The sequence below is a fragment of the Camelus ferus genome, chromosome 15 (assembly GCF_009834535.1).
Source record: "Camelus ferus isolate YT-003-E chromosome 15, BCGSAC_Cfer_1.0, whole genome shotgun sequence".
NCBI lineage: Eukaryota > Metazoa > Chordata > Mammalia > Artiodactyla > Camelidae > Camelus > Camelus ferus.
In genome coordinates, this window is record NC_045710.1 from 22,431,697 (window position 1) to 22,452,145 (window position 20,449).

General features: G+C 39.5%; 1 protein-coding gene and 1 pseudogene across 4 annotated transcripts in view; one reads left to right on the forward strand and one right to left on the reverse strand.

Moving 5' to 3' along the window:
- MEMO1 (mediator of cell motility 1) overlaps positions 1 to 18,657 on the reverse strand; it is a 105,142-nt gene extending 86,485 nt beyond the window's left edge. Inside the window, exon 1 of one of the 4 annotated variants that reach the window (XM_032497314.1) lies at positions 18,215 to 18,657. In XM_032497314.1, the coding sequence (XP_032353205.1) occupies positions 18,215 to 18,275 (61 nt within the window). In that variant the 5' untranslated portion in view covers positions 18,276 to 18,657. The remainder of the gene's footprint in view (positions 1 to 18,214) is intronic. The other 3 variants (XM_032497317.1, XM_032497316.1, XM_032497315.1) reach the window with 3 other exon arrangements.
- LOC102504666 lies at positions 9,106 to 10,688 on the forward strand (annotated as a pseudogene).
- Positions 18,658 to 20,449: the final 1,792 nt, after the last annotated feature.

The window sequence follows — 20,449 nt, forward strand, 5'->3', positions numbered from 1 at the left end:
TGAGAGAGTAGACCTTAAATGTTCTCACCACAAAAAGGAAACAGCAATTATGTGAGATGAGGGAGGCATTAAACTAATCCTTCTGTGGTAATCATTTCACAATATATAAGGATATCAAACCATCATGTTGTATGCCTTAAATTTACATGATGTTATATGTCAATTGTATCTCAATAAAGCTGGGGAAAAAGAGAAATATGTCACGTATTTTTGAAAATAGAAGATATGTCATCATTTTCAAATTCCTAAAATAAAAGCTACAATGCTGAAAGTGGTAACTTACTAAAATACTTAATCGCAAATGACTTCTTCTTGGATGGTTATAAATGGTAAAGGCTTTATCTTATTTATATACTTATTTTCCAGGAGAAGTTATTGTTGCTCCCTCTTATATAAGTTCTAACAACTATTTAGAATCACACATTCATTTATAAAGAAAAATGTCTACTCTACAGGCAATTTTATAAACCAGAAACCATAATCTGTGATATTTAACTTAATAAACTAGTAGAACAAAGTTATTCATGTAGTGTCCTTAATTATTAATATAACCATTACTTTCACTCATTAAGTTAAAGATATTTGTTGTGTAATCAAATAATTTTCTTCCATATATTCTTCTCACTCATTCATTCACTTGTTTATTTAATAATCTTACAAAACGCCTATTACATGCCAAGACTGTTTTTGGCACTGGGGAGACAACAATACACAAGATAGGCAGGTCTACGTTCTCATGGAGCATATATTCTACAGGAGGCAGGCAGATAGGAAATAAGTAACTTCAGATTGTGATAAATGCTATGAAAGAAAGAAAGAGACTATTTCATTGCCACTTTACATGCAGTAGAGGAAGAGGGAGTAAAAACAAAGACAGGAAAGGTACCGCAAGCATGTGACAACAGAATTGAGATCTGAATAAGAAAGAGACAAGGAAAAAGCTGGGGGAGATATTTCTAGGAAGAAAGAACAGCAAGTACAATGGCTCTAAGGTAAGGAGCTTAACATATTAAACGAACCAGGAGGAAAAATGATCAGTTTCATGAATTCTAAAATATAGTGAACAAGGGAGAGAATGACAAAAGATGAGGCAGGAAGGACAGGCATAAACCATATTAAGCAGGCTATCTAAAATCAGAAGCTTAAATACAAGAGGAAACCATTGAAGCAGTAATCAGTAAGTAGCACAGCCATATCGTCTGATTTAAATATTTTTAAGATCTAAAATGTACTTGTAAAGTAAGCACACTACAAAATATAATGAAATACACAATTTAAGGCTAACTTTGTCATCACTTATTTGGCAAGCCGGTGTCAGACAAATAACAAAATAATCTGAGTCATTCAGTCAACCACTCATAAAGCATTTAGTAAGCTCCTGCTCTGTGCCAGATATTTCTCTGGGTGCTGGGAATACGAAGATGACGGTGGTGATGTCACCTTCCACTCTGAGCAGTAAATACAAAACTAATAATGGTGATATCATCTTCTAACTGAGTAACTCAGTTTTTTCCTAAAGACTCAGAACAGTGGTTCTCTATGCTGTGTATTAAAACCACTTTTGGAGTGTGATAAAAATGCAGACATCTGAGTCCCACTTATTAGCAATTCTAATTCAAAAGGTTTCTGATAGTCCCTCACCACACTTCGAGAAACAGAGGTAAGGGAGGAAGTTTAGCAAAATCACTTATGATTTACAAATTACATCTCCCCAATTTCCTCCAGCCATTGTAATTAATGGAAGGAGTATGTAATATGACACAGGGTATGCTGGGGGAATGAGGGTCTGAGTGGGTGCGTGTGTGCAGAGACATTAAGATTGATAACCACTACAATGAAGAGTTCTTGAAGTGGGGAGGAAGGGTTAATTATAATTGCCAAGGAAGAAGTAAGAATTTCTACAAACCAGTGGTTTTCCAAGTAATATCTGCAGATTCCTGGGGATCCCCAAGACCCTTTCAAGACAGTCCACCAGTTCAAAACCATTCTCAAAATACTAAAAACATTATTTGCTTCTTTCACTGTACTGGCATTGCCTTGACGGCTCAAAAGTAATGGCAGATAAAACTGCTGATGTCTTAGCAACAGCAGCACCAAACTAGACTAGCAGTCATTATACTCTTTGCCACCACAACTCACCACACTCCATTTAAAAAGAAAAAAAAACTTTCATTCAAGTATATCTTTGATGTAGCTGTAGCTATAAATATTACACATATTATAAAATCTCAAGCCTGAGTACACTTGTTAATATTCTGTGTGCCAAAATGGGAAGTGTAACGGTTGTCTCTGGGCACTTATGCCCTCAGCAGCGCAAGCTGAACTAGCCACTTTTTTTATAAAACACCATTTTTCTTGAAATAACAACTGACAAGTGATGGTTACTTAATCTTGGGTATTTAGCAGATACTTCCTTGAAAATCAACGGTGAACCTGTAACATCAAGGAAAACAACTGTCAATATCTACTGCTAACTATAAAATTCAAGCTTTAAGGAAATCAGAATTTTGCAAACTCATTTCTACCACTGTGGACTTACAAGCTTCCTAAGTCAAAAAGACTTTTCTGATGAGAATGGTGATGTTAACAAACGCTAATATTCTGTTTGATTCTTTGACAATGAATAATGAGATGTGTAAATATTTGGAAGATCTGCATAACTCAAGGAACAAATATCTTCCAAATGATTAATGCATGGTGTTAAAAAATCCTGCTTGGATGAAAAGATCCTCAAAGTGGAGGATAGACCAACTGATCTTAATGAAAACAGAGCATGAAAACTTTATTGCTACGATTTCAAATTCCACATTGCAATTAAATCTTTCCAAAACTGCCCTTCTTGATTTTGTTGAAGGCTTCACATATTTAATATATGTTTAACTTATTGTGTATCAACTATATATCAGTAAAAGTTTAAAAAATAAGAAAATGCCACTCGAGTTTTAGTATAGCATCAAAGAAGAATATCCACAATTACCTAAAGTCTATTAAAACACTCTGCCCTTTTCTAACCACATATCTGTATAAGGCCAGAATTTCTTCATATGCTTCAAGTAAAATAACAGATCACAACAGAAGGTCTGCAGTAACAAATATGAGAATCCAGCTGTTTTCTATTAAGCTAGACATTAAATATATTTGCAAAAATGTAATAAATGCTTTCCCTTATTTGGAAGATAAAGTTATTTTCATTAAAAATGCTACTTATGTTAACATGGAATGGGTTTGTTATTGTTATTTTTAAATAAATTCAAAGTAAATATTTCTAAAGTTTCTGTTTTAGTTTCTACTTTGATAGGTATTAACAGACACAATCCACATACAAAAGTTCTTTGAGGTTATCAATAATTTTGAAAAATGTAAAGGGATTCTGGGACTTTAAAGTTTGAAAACAACTGCTGGAGATCTAATGATACTTTATTTAGCTATTCACCTCTGGATAACCTTACCAAATGCATCATAACTATCTTCCTTTGAAGAACCAGAATAAGAACTGACCAAAAAAGGAGGTAGGATAGGTAGCACAATGACTCTGTTATAATATGGAAAGATCTTCAATTATTAAATTTAAGTACGAAAAGGCAAAGTATACAACAAAATATGAGAGTGGCACTTATTACATTACAGCTTCCATTCGCTGAAAAGGAGGAAATGATGACATATTCAGATGTGCTTTTATATGCATAAACACTGGGCACTCAAGAAACTGATAAAGACAACTACCTACAAGGGAAGGGAAATATAAAATACACAGAATGGCATAGGAATGAGACTTCTCAACGAGTATCTTTAATTTTTAGAACACACAAATGTATTCAAATTTATAATTTAATTTAAAAGAAAATAATCCTAAACCAATATTAAACCATAATACAAATGTATTTTCAATTTCTAGGTAGCTCTGATCTCAGAAAAACAAAAAGTTTTACTCTTTTTTCCAGCTCTGAGACAAAATAGCATTGCTAGCAACTAAATACTTACGCCAGAAAAATAAGCATAGGTCAATCTGATTTCTAGGCTACAATACAGTAACTTTTTTTAAACCTATAAATAAACCAATCATCTGAAAAAATAAAAATAAAACAAAGCAGTAATGAATAAAGTAATTAACAAGAAAACATTCAGGTGAAACCATGATCAGCAGTTAGTTTAACTCTTTCATACTTAAAAGATGTCACTGATGACTAAAAGCAAAATTAGTTATTGCTCAAGAAAAAAAAATCACTGAACTTGAAGACAAAGCAAAAAAAATTATCCAAAAGGAAGCCAAAAAAAGGAAAAAGGAAAAAATAATTCTCAGTGAACAGTGGGACAGTATTAAGCTATTTAACATACTTTTATTTGGAGTCTACAAAACAAAGGAAGTGAAAAAGAAAAATATGAGATGATAACAATGACTGTTTTTCCAAATTTGCTGCAAACTACAACCCACAGATCCAAGAAACTTGACAAATCTCAAAGAGGATTAAATTCAAAGAAAATTATTCAAAGGCACATGGTAATACAATAGCAGGAAAATGGTAATAATTTTTTAAACTCTTAAGGCAACCAGAGGAAAAAAGATATCCTGTATTTAGAGGAACAAATATTTTAAAATCTCAGAATACTCAGAAGCTGTGCAAGCCAAAATACAACAGAACACTTATAAAACACTATAAGTAATGTCAATATACTCACTGAATTCAACACCTACCAAACTACCTTTAAAAAATGGGGCATAAAAGCTACAGAAATCAAGACAGTATGCTAGTGACATAGGCTAGACAGACATATAGACCAATGGAATAGAACTGAGTCCAGAAACAAACCCAGACATCTATGGCCCAGTGATTTGAACATTCAATGAGGAAAGAACAGTCTCTTCAACAAACAGTGCTGAGACAACTGGAAATGCACATGCAAAATAGTGAAGTGGAACTCCTACTTCATCCCATAGTTAAAACCTAACTCTTAAAATAGATCATCCCATAGTCAAAACCTAACTCTAAATGTTAAGAGCTGAAAACTATAAAATTCTCAGAAGAAAATACAGAGGAAAATCTTCATTTGCCAGTCATTTCTCAGATATACCACCAAACTATGAGTAACAAAATAAAAAACAGATAATGTTAAATTTCATCAAAATTAAAAACATCTGTGCATGAAACAATATTACAAAGAAAGTAAAAAGACAATCTACAGGATGGGAGAAAATACTTGCAAATCATGTATTTGATAAAAGATTTCTTTCCAGAAGATATGTAAAGAACTCTTACAATTCCAATAACAAAAAAACAAACAAACAATTCAAAAATGAGCAAAGGACCTGAATAAACATTTCTCCAAAGATGATATACAAATGGCCAATAAGGACATGAAAAGGTGTTCAACACAGTCATTAGAGAAATACAAATCATAACCATAGTGACACAAATTCACACTTGTTAGGATGGCTATTATCTAAAAAAGGGGAAAACAACAAGTGTCGTCAAGGATGAGAAAAAAGGAGAACCCCCCTGCACTGCTGGTAGGAATCTAAAATCGTGTGACTGCTGTGGAAATGTTTGGTAGTTTCTCAAAAAGTTAAACATAGAATTACCATATGACCCAGCAATTCTACTCCTAGATAGGTATCCAAAAGAACTGAAAGCAGATACTTGTACACCAACATTCATGGCATTTTTACTCACAAAAGCCAAAAGGTAGAAACAACTGAAATGTCTATCAACAGATAAATGAATAAATATGGTACATGAATATTCAGCCTTAAAAAGGGATGAAATTCTGATATATGCTACAACACGGATAAACTGTGAAAACATGCTAAGTGAAATAAGCCAGACATGAAAGGACAAATATTTTATGAGTCCACTTAAATGAGGCACCTAGGATAGGCAAAATCATAGACACAGAAAGTGGAATAGTGATTGCCAGGACCGCAGGGAGGAGTCAACGGGCAGTTAAGTGCTTAATGGGTATAGACTTTCAGTTGGAAAAGATAAAAACATTCTAGAGATGGATGCTGGTGATGGTGTAAATAATACGAATGCACTTATGTCAGATATGTGTACACTGAGAAACTGGTAAAATTGTAAATTTTATGTTATGTATATTTCACCACAATTTTTTTTAAGTGTCTTCATATACCTGGGGCCTTGCCAGACAGTTTATGCTAACGATGTGATTTATGGTGAACTGCTATTTTTGTTCTCCTGGTACCCTGGGCCACAATGCACCAGCGTGACCTATGCAGGAGAGAGGAGGGCTAGAGACTAAGTACCTAAAGTCAGTCACAAGGGTGCTCTATGCCTACATTACTGACCCCCAATTAAAACCCTGGGTACCAAGGCCTCGCTGAGCTTCCCTGGTTGGCAAATGTGAAGTCACACTTGCTGTCACACATCACTGATGGGAGAATTAAAGACTGTCCAAGCAACTCCACAGAGAGGACAGCTGGATACTCACACGTGCTTTCTCCTGGACTCCACCGTATGCACCTTTTCCTCATTTTAATCTGTATTCTTTCTTCTTAATAAATCACATCTGTAAGTATAGCAGCTTTTCTGAGTTTTGTGATGCTTCTAACAAATCATCAAACCTGAAGGTGGTCTTGTTGACCCCCAACACAGATGGAAAAATAGATACCATGTAAGTATTAACCATGAGAAAACTGGACTGGCTTTACTAAAAAAAAACAAGAAACACTTCAGAGCAAGAAATACTACCAGATATAAAGAGAGACATACATGATAGCCAAGTAATCAAAAGAATATAACCTCAAACATGTACATCAAATAACAGAGATTCAAAATACCTGAAACAACAAATCAACAAAACTAAAAGAAAAAATAGACAAATCCAGAATTATGGTTGGAAATTCCAACAATGCTCTCAGGAACTGACAGAAAGAAAAGGAAAATCAACAGAAATGTAGAAGATTTAACTACAATAACCCAACTTAATCTAATTAACATTTAGAGAGCATTCTACCCCACAACTATAGAAAACATAGATTATTTTCAAATGAACACAGAACACTCACCAAGACAGACCATGTAATGAGCCATAAAACAAGTCTATTGTTAGTTGTCTGGGCCTGAGGGAGAAAAATAGATGCAACACTTCCTAAACTTTTTTGACCATAAACCCCTTCTGCAAAGGCATCTCCAGGAACTACTGTTTCTCAGAACACTTTAGGAAAAGTTACCTCATTCATTTTCAACATCTCTTCCTATTTCGCCTCCTACTGGTGACTAACAAAATAAGGGAGTCAATAAATATATCCTTCCCTTGACTACCAAGCCAGGGTTAGTCAATGTTATGAAGTCCATGCAGAAGTCCTAAGGCAGGAACAAACTTGACATATCTGGACAACAGCAGGAGGGCCAGAATGGCTGCAGCAGTATAAGGTAAAGGACAAGTGGTAGGAGATGAAATGAGAAAGTTAAACAGAGGTCAAAGCATGTAAAATCTTCTAAGCCTTGACAAGGATTTTAAATGTGATTTTAAGTATGATAGGAGGATTTGAGAAAAGAATATTACCTTACTTACATTTTCAAAAGATCTCTTAGGCTGCTGTGTAAAGAACAGAATAGAAATTAGGCAACCTGTTAGGAAGCTCTGGCAGCAGCTTAAGAGATGGCTAAAACCAGAGTGGCTTAAGCCAGATTATATGTGTCTGTCAAGAAAAAAACGCTCAGAAAAATCCATATAAATTGTGTTGAGATGCCTTAAAGCATTTCCTCTACTTGGCTCCCAGGACATCTCATTCTCCTCCTCATGAGATACTTTATCTTCTTTACACTATCTCCCTCACCTCCTCAACCTCTTCAAGTTGAAAATGTTCTCAGGCTCATTCAGAAACCTCTTTTTTCTGGCTACTCTTATTCCTATGGTGATTCATCCAGATACTTGGCTTTAAATATTATACACATAACGATAATTTCCAATTTTATATCTCCACTCTAGGCCTCTCCCCTAAACTCCACACTCATGTATCCACTTAACTATATAGTAAACATCTCAAACCTAACAAACCAAAATTGAGCTCCTAACCTTCCCCCTCCAAACCTGTTTGTCTTAAGTCTTTCCTATCTAGGATGAAAGTAACTCCATTATTGCAATTGCTCAAGGATAAACCTTAAGAGATATCCGTGACTCCTCTCTCTCACACCCCACTTTAAGCATGTCATGACATCTTTTTGGCTCTACCTTCAAAATATATCCAGTAATCAACCACTTCTTACCCACCTCCACTGTCATTACTCAGTCCAAGCCATCACCATCTCTCACTTGGACTGCTGCTTTCTTCTTAACTAGTCTCCCTGTTTCTGCCCTTGCCAATGCCTTCACCACTCCCCAACTGTAGTCTACTCTGAACATGGCAGTTAAGTGGTTCTAGCAAATTTAAATTAGACCATGTCATCAACTGCTCAAAACCTTCCAACAGCTATCTCATTCAAGTAAGTTTTTACAGTGGTCTTCCAGACCTAATGTCATCTGACCACAGCACCTTTGTGCTCTGCTCTAGCCTTTAATTTACCTCTTAACCTCAAATCAGACTAGCTCACATCATTCTAGTTGCAATGGCCTCCTTGCATTTCTCAAATCCTCCAGGCCTGCTCTAGCCACAGGACCTTTGAACATGCTGTACCCTCAGCCAAAAATTATCCAGCCCTTAAGATTATCTGGAATACAAGGCTTGTTCTTTTACCCACTTCAAGTCTTCACTCAAATGCCATCTCAGTGAAGTCTACCCTTTCCTTGCTATCTAAAATTGCAAGCTTTTCTCCCATTTTTTAACATGCCTTATGTGCCAGCTCTCCTTTTATTTTCTTTATAATTCTCCATAGCACTTTCCTCTAACATACTGTATGTTCTACTTACTTACCTTATTGTCTGTCTCCCTCAACTAAAATATAAAAACTCTACAGATATTTTGTCTGTTTCATCTCCTGCTATGCACCTAGTCCCTAGACCAGTACCTTTCAATGCAGAACTGAGTTTGATCAATACTGAATCACTGAATGTTAAACAAAGCCTCAGGTTCTCTTACATCAACCGCTTAAGAGTCGCGCTGTAAGAAGCAACAACCTCTCCTCCTCCTCTCCTCCATCTCCTCGGCAGCCACAAAACAGCAACTATGTGTGAGTGCATCTCCATCCATGTTGGCCAGGCTGGTGCCCAGACTGGCAATGCCTGCTGGGAGCTCTATGGCCTGGAACACGGCATCCAGCCCGATGGCCAGATGCCAAGTGACTAGACCATTGAGGGAGGAGACGACTCCTTCAACACCTTCTTCAGTGAGGCAGGCACTGGCAAGCATGTGCCCAGGGCAGTGTTCGTAGACCTGGAACCCACAGTCATTGATGAAGTTCGCACTGGCACTTACCGTCAGCTCTTCCACCCTGAGCAGCGTATCAAAGGCAAAGAAGATGCTGCCAATAACTATGCCCGCGGTCATTACACCATTGGCAAGGAGATCACTGACCTCGTCTCGGACCAAATTCGGAAACTGGCTGACCAGTGCACAGGTCTTCAGGGCTTCTTGGTTTTCCACAGCTTCGGTGGGGGAACTGGTTCTGGGTTCACCTCCCTGCTGATGGAACATCTCTCTGTCGATTATGGCAAGAAGTCCAAGCTTGAGTTCTCCATTTACCCAGCCCCCCAGGTTTCCACAGCTGTAGTTGAGCCCTACAACTCTATCCTGACCACCCATACCATCCTGGAGCACTCTGATTGTGCCTTCATGGTAGACAACGAGGCTATCTATGACATCTGTCATAGAAACCTCGATATTGAGCACCCAACCTACACAAACCTGAATAGGTTGATAGGTCAAATTGTATCCTCCATCACCATTTCCCTGAGGCTTGATGGAGCCCTGAATGTCGATCTGGCAGAATTCCAAACCAACCTGGTGCCCTATCCTCGCATCCACTTCCCTCTGGCCACATATGCCCCTGTCATCTCTGCTGAGAAAACCTACCAGGAACAGCTTTCTGTAGCAGAGATCACCAATGCTTGCTTTGAGCCAGCCAACGAGATGGTGAAATGTGACCCTCACCATGGTAAATACATAGCTTGCTGCCTGTTGTACCGTGGTGATGTGGTCCCCAAAGATGTCAATGCTGCCATTGCCACCATCAAGACCAAGTGCAGCATCCAGTTTGTGGACTGGTGCCCCACTGGCTTCAAAGTTGGCATTAATTACCAGCCTCCCACGGTGGTACCTGGTGGAGACCTGGCCAAAGCACAGGAAGCTGTGTGCATGCTGAGGAACACCACAGCCACTGCTGAGGCCTGGGCTCACCTGGACCACAAGTCTGAACTGATGTGTGCCAAGCATGCCTTTGTTCACTGTTATGTGGGTGAGGGCATGGAGGAAGGAGAGTTTGCTGAGGCCCGTAAGGACATGGCTGCCCTTGAGAAGGATTATGAGGAGGTTGGTGTAGATTCTGTTGAAGGAGAGGGAGAGGAAGAAGGAGAGGAATACTCAAGTCAAAATGTCACAAAGGTGCTGCTTTTACAGGGAAGTTTATTCTGTTTGCAACATTGAAAAGTTGTGGTCTGATCAGTTAATTTGTATGTAGCAGTGTATACTCTCATACACAATTACTGACCTATGCTTTAAAACACAACGCTTTGTTACAGGCCCAAGCTATCCATTTCTCTGATGGATTTGAATAAAGTATTCCCTGTCTTAAAAATAAATAAATAAATAAATAAATAATAAAGCCTCTGCAGAAGTGTCAAGTTTTGTTAGGCCCAATTCAAACCCTACGACTATCCTAATTAAAATATATCAATTCCCTTGCCAGTATTTATACTGTATAAGTAATATTCAATATTCGTAAGTGGTTTTAATTATGCTTTTATTATTTTATAATATATTTACCTGACAATTACAGAGATGCTTACTGATTCCAAATAGCTCAACTTCTCACTTACTCTGGCATTACTATAAATAGAACAGTAGGCTCCAGCTAGAAGTCCTAAGTTCAAATTCTAGCTCTAGCTTTTACTAGTAGTATGACTCAGGCTATTTAGCCTCCTCCAAGTCTTAGTTTCTCATCAATAAAACAGCAAGGTGGAGGTGAATTAAAGACCTCCCCATCTTACCTATCCTATACCTAATCATAAGACTTGTGAAAGTCAAAAATGTATGAGAAAATGCTTTATAAACCAAAAACAATGTATTAATGCGAGTTAAATGTCCATACTGTAATTTGGTAAAAACCCAAATGAAACAGAAAAGTCCAGTGTTTGGAGCAACATATCTCACCATACCTCCCTGCCCCTAACATTAAACTAGTTTTGGAGTCAGACTGGCTCTTCCACTTACTTACTATACTTGAAACAAGTTACTCAACCTTTCTGAGTCACTGTATCCACATCCATAAATACCCACCTTGTAGAAGCCTTTTGAAGATTAGAGATTATATACACATATATGTAACACAATTGTGGAACATACTGAAGCAACAACATTTTTATTTGTTGCTTTGATCTTCTTTCAAATGGACAAAAACCCAAAAGTAGATAATATAAACTACACTACGGAGGTAGGAAAAGAGATGATTTTTGACTTGGAAATTGCACATTAGAGGACAAGAAAGAAACTGAGAAAGGGCTAATCAAGCAATAATCTGAACAGTTTACCTATTAAATTTGTTCTTTGCTTCTTTTTCTTGAAGATAATAGGATGAGACACACACAAAAAAAATCATCATACAAAAAACCATATTCAGTAACCTAAGAAAGTTCATTTTGAAATTAGAAATTAAAGTCTTTCTCTCTTCAAAAGATAATATTTTTGACACTCTAGAACTCGATACATGACAAAAAATAAGTTAAGGTTTTCCAACTATAGAACCTTGATATAATTTTATTATATTTAGAAATACAACAGAATTAAAACAACATAAAAGGTAAGACTGCTATTAAGAACTATACCATAAAAACACTTTACGAATGCTTTATGAAATCATTAGACTTTGATATATTTCCACAATTCTATGACACAGTAATTATAAGATGTACCATCAATATAACAACCATTTTCCGGGGGGGAACCCTCCCACATTAAATACACACTTAAGATATAAAATACACCTATTTCAGAAAACAGTAAAATGTAATACAGCCTTCCTGGATGTTGAAAGTGTCCTATTTCTTGATCTAGAGGATAGTTACATAGAATATGTTAAATTTGTGAATATCAAAGTGTTTTGTATACTTTTTCTACAGTTATATTTACTTCAACTTTTTCTATATGTACATTTATGTCCAAAAAAATTTATGTAACATAAAACTACTTCATATGGACACAGTTATCAACCTGATGAATTACTGATCTTAATATGGAAGGTGAAAAGATAAAGCTTTCAAAGAAAACAAGAAAGTTAACTTCACGGCACTGAGCTAGGTAGAGATTTCATACATGGAAACAAAAGAACACTAATCAATTGATAAACTGGACTTCTTTAACATTAAGGACTCTGATTCACCAAGACACCAAGATCTTGAAAAAGCTACAGAGTAGAAGATAACTGCAATACATGTTATCTAGAAAGACTATAAAGACTATATCCAGAATATATAAAGAAGTACAAACCAATATAAAAAAGTAAATACTGTAGTAGAAAAAGGGCAAAAGACTTAACAGACACTTCACAAAAGAATAAGTCCAAATGGCTAATAAAACTTGGGGCCCCTAATACGAAAAGGTGCTCAACTTCATTAGTCATCAGGAAAATCAAATCAAAACTACAATGTGATAGCACTATACACCCTTCCAGAATAACTAAAAATAAAAAGAATGACAATACCAAGTGTTGGCAAAGATATGGAACACTGGAATTCTCTTAGGCACTGTTGGCGGGAGTATAAATTTGTAAAACGTTTTTGCAAAACTTTAGCATAATCTGCTAAAACTGAACATACCATAGCCATTAGCATGACCTAATAATTCCACTTAAGGTACAAACCCAACAAAAATGCATATATATGTTCATCAGGAAAAAGAACACAAAAATGTTCAAAGCAGCAAAACTGTAAACAACCCAAATGTTCATCAAAAGTAGAATGCATAAACTGTGTTTTATTCACAGAATAGAATACAAGAATAAACAAACTACAATACAACATGGACTAATCTCATAAATGTAATGTTGAGCAAAAGAAGCTCAAACAAGTTACACTATATAATTCCGCTTACATAGAGTTCAAAAACAGACAAAACTTTTCTACAGTTAGAATACAAGGAACATCGTACTTGCAAATTCCTGAACTGATGTTTATTGAGCTGATGCTGATTACATTGATATGCTTATTTTGTGTAAATTCATCTAGCTGTACACTTTTCTATAAGTATGGCACACTTCTTTAAGAATCTTATATTAAATAAGGCCACCAGCTAGTGAATCAGGATTTCTAATCCTTTCCTACCACCAAGATTCTTCACCTATACTACACTCAGAGACTTGATTAACAATGGTCCCATATCACCCACAATGCTCTTCAGGATTTAAACATCAATATCTCTGTCCATACCTACATATCTACATGCCAAACATTTTAACATTCACTTATTCAGGGGAGAGGGTATAGCTCAAGTGGTAAAGCGCATGCTTAGTGTGCAAAAGGTCCTGGGTTCAAACCCCAGTAACTCCTCTAAAAATAAATAAGTTAATAAACCTTGTTACCTCCCCCAAAATAAATAAATAAAAATAAATTGTACAAAAAAATTTTTTTTAAAACTGGCTTATTCAGATACTTATTGAGTATCTATTATGTACAAAACTTGTACTAAGAACTTAGGGTATAAAAAATGAGTAAGACATAGTCCCCGGCTTCCAGGAGTTCATAATCTTATAGAAGACCACATAAAACAAATAAGAAGGTAAACGTATAGAGATACACACAGGGTATTACAGGAACACCAAGGAACATCAAGAACAGCCAGGGGGGGGTAAAGCGCCAGGGAAGGCTTCTAGGAGGTATCAACAACTGAGTGCTTAAAAGATGAGAAGGGGTTATTCTGGCAAAGTACATTCCAACAGAGGAGACAGACTGCATAAAGACACAGTGATAAGAAACTGCAGTGTATTTAAAGAAACAATGAACAGTTGCTAGACGTTGCTTAAGGGTAGTAAAAACAAGAACTGGGATGGGGTTGGGGGAAGTGGCCAAAGAGACAGGAAGATGCCAAGTCATGAAGGGACTTATACCTTATCTAACAGTCAAGATGGGTCAGTGAGGTTTCTGCAAAGAAGTTATGTAGTTAGATAGATTATTCCGAGAGCAATGTAGAGAATGAACTTAAGGGGGATAAGGATGACAGAAAGAAGGGCGTTTAGGAGGCAGTTATAACTGTCCAGACGGAATATGATAAGGTCTGAAATAATGAAGTGAAAGATACAACACATACAGAAAAACAACAGAGTATAGATAGACACATTATGCCACTGGCCCAGCGATTACATTTTGCAAACCACTAATCTACACTACAGGTTGACAAATTTTTTTCTGTAAAGGGCTAAATAGTAAGTATTTTAGGCTTTACAGGCCACAGTCTCTATTGCACTTCTTGGTATTTGTTCTTAAACCCTTTAAAAATTAAAAACCATTCTTTGCTAGTGAACTTTACAAAAAAAAAAAGGCCACAGGCTTGATTTGGGCCACAGGCACAGTGAGTTTGCTGATCCCTGCTATACACCCATAAAGAAGCAAGGATTAATCTTCCTATGAGATTAATTTTCCTAAAATGCTATTCGCATATTAGTCCCCTACTCAGAAACTTCTCCACTGGACCTGACTGCCTACTGATTAAGTCAAATCCCTACGATGCGTAGCATTGATGGGCATCTATCTATACTCTGGTTCCAACCAGGCTCATGAACTACACCCCTCTATGAACCTTCCATTTCTATTAAAGTAACCTACTTACATTTACCTGCCTCTGTATCTCTGTACTATTCTCCAAAATACTTTCCCCCTTTCCAAACCTACCCAAATACCTTTCCTTCAAAGCATACCTTTTCTTCAAATCCTTTGAAATTATTCCACCCTCCTCCAAACTCCAAAAAGCATTGCCTCAACTCATCTGACATTAATTTGCAGTCCTGAGTTATTACTTACTTCAAATAAACTTCTTTGAGGACACTAATGAACTCATCTACAAAACAGAAAGACTTACAGACATAGTAAACAATCTTATGGTTACCAGGGGAAAGAGGGTGGAAAGGGATAAATCTGGGAGCTTGATTTGCAAATATTAACCACTATATACAAAAATAGATAAACAAATTTCTTCTGTATAGTACAGGGAACTATATTCAATATCTTGTAATAACCTCTAGTGAAAAAGAATATGAAAATGAATACATGTATATATATATATGTATGACTATATGTATTATGCTGTACACAAGAATTTGACACATTGTAACTGACTATACTTCAATAAAAATAAATAAATAGCAAATAAACTTTACAGGCAGGGAATACTTTATACACCTATCAACAGATATAGCATATAACAAGGGGTAAATAAAAAATGATGATGTGTCTGTATATGTGTAACATACGTATGTATACACAACTTTTTTTTAGAACTAACTATATAACTGAAGCAAATGTGATTTTATCCTTATATCAGTAATTGAACACTTTAATTCTATGGACACAATCTAAATGCTACAGGAACTACAGAACGACAATCCATAAGCACATTTGTCTCTCTCCTATTATATGTTTTTAGGACAAGTTTAAGGGAACAATAATAATATAAGTAGAATTTTTCCATTCGTCAGTGTTACCAATATAGGTATATTGCAGTCTAGAATTTACTATAACAAGTCAAAGTTTACTTACATATAATTTTTACTCATGTTTAAAATACAAAATAAGCTTTTATAACTAAGTGCTTTACATTCACCCTTAATTATTACTCAAACTTAAAGTCACACATATACACACACACACGCACCATGCACAGTCTGAATTTTTTTAACAATAAGATTCTCCATGACAACTCACATTACCAAAATGGAATTATTGACTTCATAAGAATCTAAGGAAATAAGAATATATTTTAAAACTTTAAGAAAATTGTCCATTTTAGTTCACTTGATAATCACAGAATGAGCTGAATTAAAGGATTCTTCATATATGAGATTACTTAAGAAGTCTTTTCAAAGTTCAAAGTGTAAACTATACCTTATTTCACTATACAAAGAATGTTCAAGAGTCTATAAAAAAAATTCCTCCAGAATCATTTGCCCACATTTCAATGCAAACCACAAAAAAAAATGTTTAAAATACTTTTGAAAGGTATAGAAAACAAAAGCAAAAGCAAAAAAAAAAAAAGCAAAAACAAATTGACCCAAAGATGGCCATGAGAGTGAAAACTGAGACTTTTTAACTCTCCAAAACACATCGAAGAAAAAAGCTTAGTGATTTACAAAGACTGAAAAGACTACTATTCACTGATAAATTTAATATTAATAATGCACTAGGAGAGGGTACAGCTTAGTGGTAGAGCTGCATGCCTAGTATCATGTACAAAGTCCTGGGTTCAAACCCCAGTACCTCCATTTAAAAAATAAATAAACCTAATTACCCACCCACAAGAGAAAGTAAAAACAAAAAACAAAAAAATGGGCTGACTGAAGGACAAACCAAGGAACAGGGACTCCGTTCTGCCACTGGCTTGTACAGAGTCTTGCACACATCTCCACAAGCTGAACAAGAACAGCTTAACTGATCTTTAAGGTTGTGAGAACCGATTAAATGTTTATGAAGTACTTTAGGGCTATGAGGGAAGCCACTGTAAACATTAAAAGTCACTTGCTTAATATGAAACTACAGCTACCTGTTAGGCTTGCAAGTCCAATCATCATCATTCTTTTGAGTCTGAATACAGCAAACCTTCAGTGAGTCAGTAAAGAGCATGTATTTAAGAGTTTAGCAACCTCAGAGAAATGAATTGTCTTCCAAATCTTTGTTTTCTCACAATCATGTCAACTATCCAACCCAATTATTTGCAAAAGGAAACATGATCCGATTTCCGTTAAAGAGTTGGTTCCAGTCATTGATAAGCCAGTACCAAATGACTGAAAACTCTAGGAATCAGTGGAACTTTGTCAATTTACCAGAAATGTGACTCCTGAAAGTAATCCCAGAAAACAGTCGTTCTAACAAGAGCTTTATTAAAGGGAAAGTCCCTACACCCTCGTACAAAAAGAGCTCTAAAATGTTTTTGGACAGTGTCGACAGAAGACAACTCGCTCAAAACCTGAATCAACGCATTAGACACTTCAGCACCTGCTTAGCGTTGAGCGACTGGAGACTGGGGAGGCTGCTCAGGAAAAGTGCTGATGCCATCTCCAGCTGCCCCTTTCGTGAATGACAGTAACAATGAAAACACTGACAAAAGAGCTGGGAGGCCACCCCAAGCCTCTGCTTAGCAATACTCCTACCCTACCCCCAACAGACAGAGCTGCAAATCCCAGAAAAGGGCCTCCTCTCATAGATCTCGCATGCCGAGACCTTGTCTCCGTCCTGGCAACGCGGAAAAGTACTACCCTTCACTCCTCTTAAGACAACTGAGCACCTGAAAGGTGAGGGGGAAATGCAGCCTCTCTTTCTAAACTGCCAGGGAAAGAGGGAGAAGACAGAGAGGGCGGGCAGGGCCGCGTGTGCACCCCGGGAGGCTGAGAACTCCCCGGTCGCGGGCGCCTGCGGGTTAGAGGAGAAGAGGGGAGGAAGGCGCGTCCCTCCCGCGGGCAGAGGGTCGCTCGGCTCCTCGTGGGGGAAGCTGGGCTCGGGTGCCTGGCAAACCGGGCTCCCGGGGGTGGCAGCGGCCGGCCGCCCTTCTCCCGGGAGCCAAAGGCGCCGACAAGTAGGCTGGGTCCGGGAGCACATTCTTTCCTCGAGCCTGGTCCCGAGGGAGGGCGCAGGCGGCCGAGGCGGCAACTCTCCCTCTCGCCCAACTCCGGCCAGAGCGCGAGGGCGGCCGGCCAGGGGCTGCCCCGCGAGATGCCGCCCGGGTGGGGGAGGCGGCGAGGCCGGCCTCGGCCCGCTCCCTCCCTACGCGGTCCGCGGTCGGCGGCCGTCCGCGCCCTCGTCCCTCCCGCCGCCGCGCGGGGCCGGGCCGCCGACCTCGGCCGGCCGGGCGCGGGGCCAGGCGGCGGCGGCGGCGGCGGGCGGGCCGGCCGGCCTGGGGCCCTACCTGAGGCTGTGTACCAGCTCCCGGCGTGACTGGCTTCCCGGCAGACCACTCGGTTGGACATCTTGGTGCCTGTGCCGCCTATGGTGCACGAGGATGAATGAGGAGGCGGCGGCGGCGGCGGCAGGAGCGGCTCCGCGAGGGGACGAGACACCGCGGGCCCAGCCCAGGAGGAGGCGGCAGCGGGGAGGGGATCAGCCAGGCCCAGGAGGAGGAGGAAGAGGAGGAGGCGGCGGCCCGGGAGGAGGAGGAGATGGCAGCCGGGGCGGTGGTGGCGGCGGCAACAATCACCACAAACTCGGGCGACCGCCGGAAGATGGGGCCCGCAGCGGCTTCACCGAAGCCCGGAAAGCCCTGGCCCCGGCCCCCGGAGTCGCCGCTGCTCCCCAGCCGGGGCTGGTTCCGCCGAGCCGCCCCCACGGCCCCCTCCCCTCCCGGTCGGCCTCCCCGAGCCACCGCCGGTGACCCCACCCCCGTGACTCCACGCCCGCCCCCTCCCCCCACCCCCCGCGGGACTCCCCGCACCCACCCCCACCCCCGGCGGGGCCCTCCTGCTTGCCCGGCCGCCGGCCCGCCGGCCCCGCCCCGCCCAGCTCCTCCTCCGGCCGCGCGGCGAGGTTAACGGCGGACACCGGACAGGCCAGACGGCATCTGGGGTCGGGCGGCCCCGCGAGGAGGCAGCGACGGCTGCAGCCCCGTGCACACAAAAGCCCAGGGCCGGGGCCTGAACCGGGGAAGGCAGACCCGGAGAAGAGCCAACGCTTCCTTACTCGCCACTCTAACGGGTCCTGCCCACTGAGCATGCCCAGCAGCCGCTGCCAGGCCCGCCGAGGAATCTCAACGTGCGTGCTCCGCTCTCCGGGGTTTAGAGGCAGCAGAGGCTGGGAGGGGGAGGGCGAGCGGAGCAGGACGCAGCCGCAGGGTAAGCCCCCTCCCCCAGCAAACTTCCTTAAATGAAGAGCACTGACGGCACGCAAATGCGGCTTTCCACCAGGAAAGTCCTGTCATCTTCCACACCATACCTAGGAGTCCTTAGTGGATGCTCATCCCCAAGGTTTTCACTCCTAGGGACCCAAGACTGTGGCCACGTTGGGAAGTTCATTTGTAGAAGCTGGCACGTGGTAGTGTGTCTGTGGTCCTGCAAATGCTAGTGTTTGCTTCACAGGGCCACTCTTACCACCTAATCGTAGCTTTGACACTGTAAACAGTTACCTTGTTTCAAGTTATATTTATGTAAGTGCCTGTCTTAACTCTGTAACTAAACTAGTGTGATATGTCTAGCCTCAGTTATTCTCATCTATAAAATGGGCATAACAATACTCAAGGTGTGTTCGTAGGATTATGAGTTAATAAATGTAAAGAGCCTGATAGAGTAGGCATACAACAAACATTATTTCCAACCTTCCATTATCTTTTAAATCCCAGTATTCCACATAAGGTCAGGAAGAAAGAATTACTTTAATATTATACAAGAATCACAGCAAAGTAGAGTATGTTGGACCTCCAAGGAAATGTTGTTATAAAGTAGACCATATCAAAACTGGGAAGAGAGAAAGTTGCCCAGCTTCAATGAAAGCCGGGGGCGGGGGCAGGTTATTAAAACCAAAATATTGTTATGACCGAATTTCACACTAAACAGATCTCTGGTAGAATCCAAAGGAAACAACTGGCTGCTTAATTTCAAGTTTTCCTAGTGTCATAATAGATTTTTAAGGTACTATCCTGTTTCTACCCCTCCCGCCGACCTTTTTCAACTTTAAGGCCCAAGGATCTTGTGTGAGATCCTAGTCCTTCACCTGGGCAATAACTGGAACACTTCTGACTTTTCACACCTTTTTCTTCACGGTTTTTAAACTGAAAGAAAAAAGAAAAGAAGAAAAGGGCTCTCCACTCTATATATTTCTTTACTCAATTTTTAACTCTCTCACTTCACCACTAACCTGCCAAAATATTAAGATATTATGCAGCCAGGAAAAGAAGAAAAAGGACACTCCAGGTAGTCAATTTAGGGACAACAGAAAAAGAGGGCAGGAGTTGATTCCATGGTACTCTTCCTGGAGTACCAAAACTCAGCGATAACTGATGAAATGGTAAATTTTTCATTGTAAATTTCAAGAAAAGGTAATGGTTCATATGGTGTGACAGCATTGACAGCTTCGTCACTCATCAGCTGTGTGATCATGGATATGTAGTAATTTCAATTTTTAAGCCTCAGTTTTCTTATCTGTCAAACACAAA